The 4,561-nt window shown below is 51.2% G+C and overlaps 1 protein-coding gene across 2 annotated transcripts in view; it reads left to right on the forward strand.

The window, feature by feature from the left end:
• Positions 1–1,878, forward strand: part of CORO7 (coronin 7) — a 64,719-nt gene extending 62,841 nt beyond the window's left edge. For both annotated transcript variants that reach the window (XM_039478366.2, XM_074381656.1), the window contains 2 exons: positions 702–788; positions 917–1,878. In XM_039478366.2, coding sequence (XP_039334300.2) covers positions 702–788; positions 917–922 — 93 coding nt within the window. In that variant the 3' untranslated portion in view covers positions 923–1,878. The remainder of the gene's footprint in view (positions 1–701; positions 789–916) is intronic.
• Positions 1,879–4,561: the final 2,683 nt, after the last annotated feature.

A 4,561-nucleotide genomic window follows, 5' to 3' on the forward strand; every position in this document is an offset into this window, starting at 1 on the left:
ATCTCAAATAAATAAATAAGTAAAAAATAAAATAAAATAAAATGGCTATTTTGGCCAGGTGTGGTGGTTCACACTTGTAATCCCAGCACTTTGGAAGGCCAAAGCAGGGAGGATCTCTTAAGGCCAGGAGTTTGAGACCATCTCCACAAAAAATTTTAAAAAATTAACCAGCGGCTCATGCCTGTAATCCCAGCACTTCGGGAGGCTGAGGCAGGTGGATCACCTGAGGTCAGGAGTTCGAGACCAGCCTGACCAACATGAAGAAACTCCATCTTTACTAAAAATACAAAGTTAGCCAGGCAGGGTGGTGCATGCCTGTAATCCCAGCTACTTGGGAGGCTGAGGCAGAAGAATCACTTGAACCTGGGAGGCAGATGTTGCAGTGAGCTGAGATGCCATTGTACTCCAGCCTGGGCAACAATAGTGAAATTCTGTCTAAAAAAAATTAACTATGTGTGGTGTTACACACTTGTCATCCCAGCCAATTGGGAGGCTGAGGCAGGAGGATCACTTGCACCCAGAAAGTCAAGGCTACAGTGAGCCATGATTGCACCACTGCACTCCAGCCTGTGTGACAGAGCAAGACCCTGTCTCTCTAAAAACAAAAAACAAGCTCTTTCACAACATTGTCAGGGTTGTTCTTGGAGTGGGAGTAGGGAGTCTTATGCCTTTCCTGACCCTTCTCCTGCCTTCTCTCCCAGCTGCTGAATGCCATGGTGGCAAAGCTGGGGAACAGGGACGACCCGCTCCCCCAGGACTCCTTTGAAGGTGTGGACGAAGATGAGTGGGTGAGTAGCAAGTGGCCCCATTTCCCAGCAGGCAGCGCCATCCCTTGGCTTGGCACATGCCACAGCACGCACCTCCCGCCCTCCCAGGCCCTCCTGACTCCCTCCCACCTCTTGGTGTTTTGCCCCAGGACTAGCCTGCGCCCCCGTCACCTCCACCTAACCTGTGCTGCGGCCTCCTAGTGTACACCTCACAGCTCATCCTCAGGCTGGAAGATGCCTCTCTCGCACCGACACTTCTCACCCCTGCAGCCCTGGCTTCCCGTGGGCACTTCCACAGCTTCTGGGTCTTGGCAGCTCCCAGGGACTGTTCTCACCTCTGCTGTCTCTGGGGTCAGCTGCTGCTCATCAGTTGCCCACTAGCATGTAGCCAGGGGTGCAGAGTGGCGGGGGGTCAGTAGCATGTCCCTGGGCAGGCGCTGGGTACCCCGTCTCCCCTGGTCTTTCTGTTGCTCTGGGCTGGTCCCATCCTGGGCTGGCCTCATCCAGCACCTTTGCTCACCCCACGCTGCCCCATCTTGCCTGCTGCCCCAGTTCTGGTCCAGGGCCTTGGGGGCTGGCCTCCCACCAGGCCTTCTGGAGCAGCACCAGTCTCAGGGCCCTGGGACCAGCTGCCCCGCTTCTCAGGTTTGTAGCCAGGAGAAGGAGTCATCGCAGAGCTGATGGTCCAACAAGGGGTTGTGAGCCCCACAAAGACCGGCCCGCACCTGCTCTGGATGTTCTCAGCAATTAAACTTTTTTAAGCTGGCCACTTCTTATACGGCTGTGGTCTCTGGGCTGGTTGGCAAGCGAAGGGGACAGGAATGTGGGTGACAGGGGTTTGGACTTGGGCTTCCCTGTATCTTAGCCTCACTCTGCTCCCAGGACCTGATCAGCTGCGCACTGCTGGAAGTCATTCGGTTCACCACGCAGGTACCTGCAGTGCTCTGGATGGCAGGATGCTGTAAAGGACAGGACAGACAAGGTCTTGCAAGGAGCTTCAGCTTCCTACACCCTTCTTATGCAGGGGGATTAGACTGTCTACAGGCAAGCAGATAGAGTGCAAAGACAGCAGTAAGGAAGAGAAACTGGCTGTGTGTGGTTACTCATGCCTGTAATCCAAGCACTTTGGGAGGCCAAGGCAGGCGAATCACCTAATATCAAGAGTTCGAGACCAGCCTGGCCAACATGGTGAAACCTCATCTCTACTAAAAATTTTTTAAAAATTAGCCGGGTGTGGTGGCACACGCCTGTAGACCCAGCTACTGCGGAGGCTTAGGCAGGAGAATCGCTTGAACTTGGGAGGTGGAGGTTGCAGTGAGTCAAGATAGTGCCACCGCACTCCAGCCTGGGTGCCAGTGAGACTCCATCTCAAAAAAAAAAAAAAAAAAATAGCAAGGTGTGGTGATGGGTGCCTATAATCCCAGCTACTCAGGAAGCTGAGGCAGGAGAACCACTTGAAACCAGAAGGCAGAGGTTGCAGTGAGCCAAGATCATGCTGCTGCACACTAGCCTGGGCGACAGAGCAAGACTCCGTCTCAAAAAATGTATATAATATATAAGAAACTGGAGAACAGGAAGCGACTGAGATTCAGGGCTTGAGAAGGTGACTTTGAGCTGAGACAAGACCTGAGGGCTGATGAGGAGCCAGGCAGGGAGAGAGCCGCTTCCAGGCAAGCAAGGAAGGACAATGTGGGCACAGAGGAAGGAATGTGGAGGATGGGAGGAGGGGGAAGAAGAGTAGTGGTACCAGGCGGCCCAACTTTCATCCCACCATTTGCCGAATGCTGTGCGCCAGATGCCGTACCAGGCACTTGACATCTAAGAGCAGAGAGAGAAAAGTCTTGCCCAACAGGAACTCCTACTCTAGTGGAAGAGAACAGATTCTCAATAATAAACAAAAATAAAGGGAGGCCAAGGTGTGAGGATTGCTTGAACCTAGGAATTTGAGATCAGACTGGGCAACATAGGGGGACCCTTATCTCTACAGAGAATACAAACATTAACCAGGCACGTGGTCCCAGCTACTCAGCAACCTGAGGTAAGAGTATCACTCAAATGCTGGAAGGTCAAGACTGAAGTGAGGCATGATCATATGTTGCAGCCGGGGCAACAGAGTGAGACCCTGTCTCAAAAAAAAAAAAAAAAAAAAAAAAAAAAAAGGCCAGGTGTGGGCTGGGCATGATGGCTCATGCCTTTATAGGCACTCCCAGCACTTTGGGAGGCTGAGGTGGTAGGATCACTTGAACTCAGGAAGTGGACATTTTAGTGAGCTGAGATTATATCACTGCACTCCAGCCTGGGTGACAGAGCAAGACTTCATCTCAAAAAAAAAAAAAAAAGGAAAAAAATAATAAATTGGTTGGGCATGGTGACACACACCTTTAATCCCAGCACTTTGGGAGGCTGAGGCGGGTGGATCACTTCAGGCCAACGGTTTGAGACCAGTCTGGGCAATGTGGCGAAATCCTGTCTCTACTAAAAATTTGAAAATTAGTGGGGCATGGTGGTCCATGCCTGCAATACTAGCTTCTCAGGAGGTTAAAGCATGAGCATCGCTTGAACCTGAGAGGTGGAGGTTGCAGTGAGCCAGGATCGTGCCACTGCATTCCAGCCTGGGTGGCAGGGTGAGACTCTGTCTCAAAATAATAAATAAGTAAATTATGTTATATGGTAGAGGATGGTTAGAGTCTTGGACAAAAAAATACAGAGACTATCAAGAAGGGAAAATAAACCAGTCACAAAAGGTTGCACATTGTATGATTGAATTTCTTTCTTTCTTTTTTCCTTTTTTTCTGTTTTTTGTTTTGTTTTGTTTTTGTGGCAGGGCCTTGCTCTGTCACCCAGGCTGGAGTACAGTGGCATGATCATAGCTCACTGCAGCTTCTACCTCCCAGGCTCAAGAGATCCTCCCTCCTCTCAGCCTCCCGAGTAAATGGGACTACAGGCGCCTGCCACCACACCTGGCTAATTTTTGTACTCTTTGTAGAAATGGGGTTTCACCATGTTCCCCAGGCTGATCTTGAGTTCCTGGCCTCAAGTGATCCTCTCACCTCGGCCTCCCGAAGTGTTGAGATTACTGGCATGAGCCACCATGCCCAGCTTGTATGATTCCGTTTCTGTGAAATGTCCAGAACCTGCGAATCCACAGGGAGAAAAATGAGTGGTTGACGGGGGCTGGGGGAGGGGAGTGATTAACGGGTGATGAACACGTTCTGGAACTAATAGTGGACAGTGGCACAGCTCTGTGAATAAAAGGCATTGGACTGTGCTCCAGACAATCATGAAATGTCAAGTGTATGCATTATATCTCAGTAAAGCTGTTACTTTTTTCATTCATGGATGGCAAGTCACGGCGTTGTAAGGGGTCTAGGTGGGCCTCATTGAGGTGACATTTGAGCAGTTATTTGAAGGAGGGAACGAACGTCCCAGGCATGAGGAATATGGATGAAACCTATCTTAAAGTTTCCTATTTTTTCAATATTCCTGAGAATTTGGGAGCCTACTCCATATAGGTTCGTTGATTTCATATAATGTTGCATTCCCAAATATTTAGACGAAATCAAGGGTAGAAATCGCCCCAGGTCTGACCTATGTGCTTAGCTGCTCCAGCGCACCAGCGTAAGCACGCAGGCCATTGAGGCTCCTGGTACCGCCCCCACGCCCGCCCCCACGCCCGCCCCACGCCCGCCCCAGTTGTCCGGAGCCCGAAGCAGGCTCCGGCGTGTGTTAAATCCCGCCTCCGACTCCGCCCCAAGCGGCCGGCGCCCAGCCCCGGGGCCGAGGTAATACGCATG

This window comes from Saimiri boliviensis, chromosome 12, assembly GCF_048565385.1.
Source record: "Saimiri boliviensis isolate mSaiBol1 chromosome 12, mSaiBol1.pri, whole genome shotgun sequence".
NCBI lineage: Eukaryota > Metazoa > Chordata > Mammalia > Primates > Cebidae > Saimiri > Saimiri boliviensis.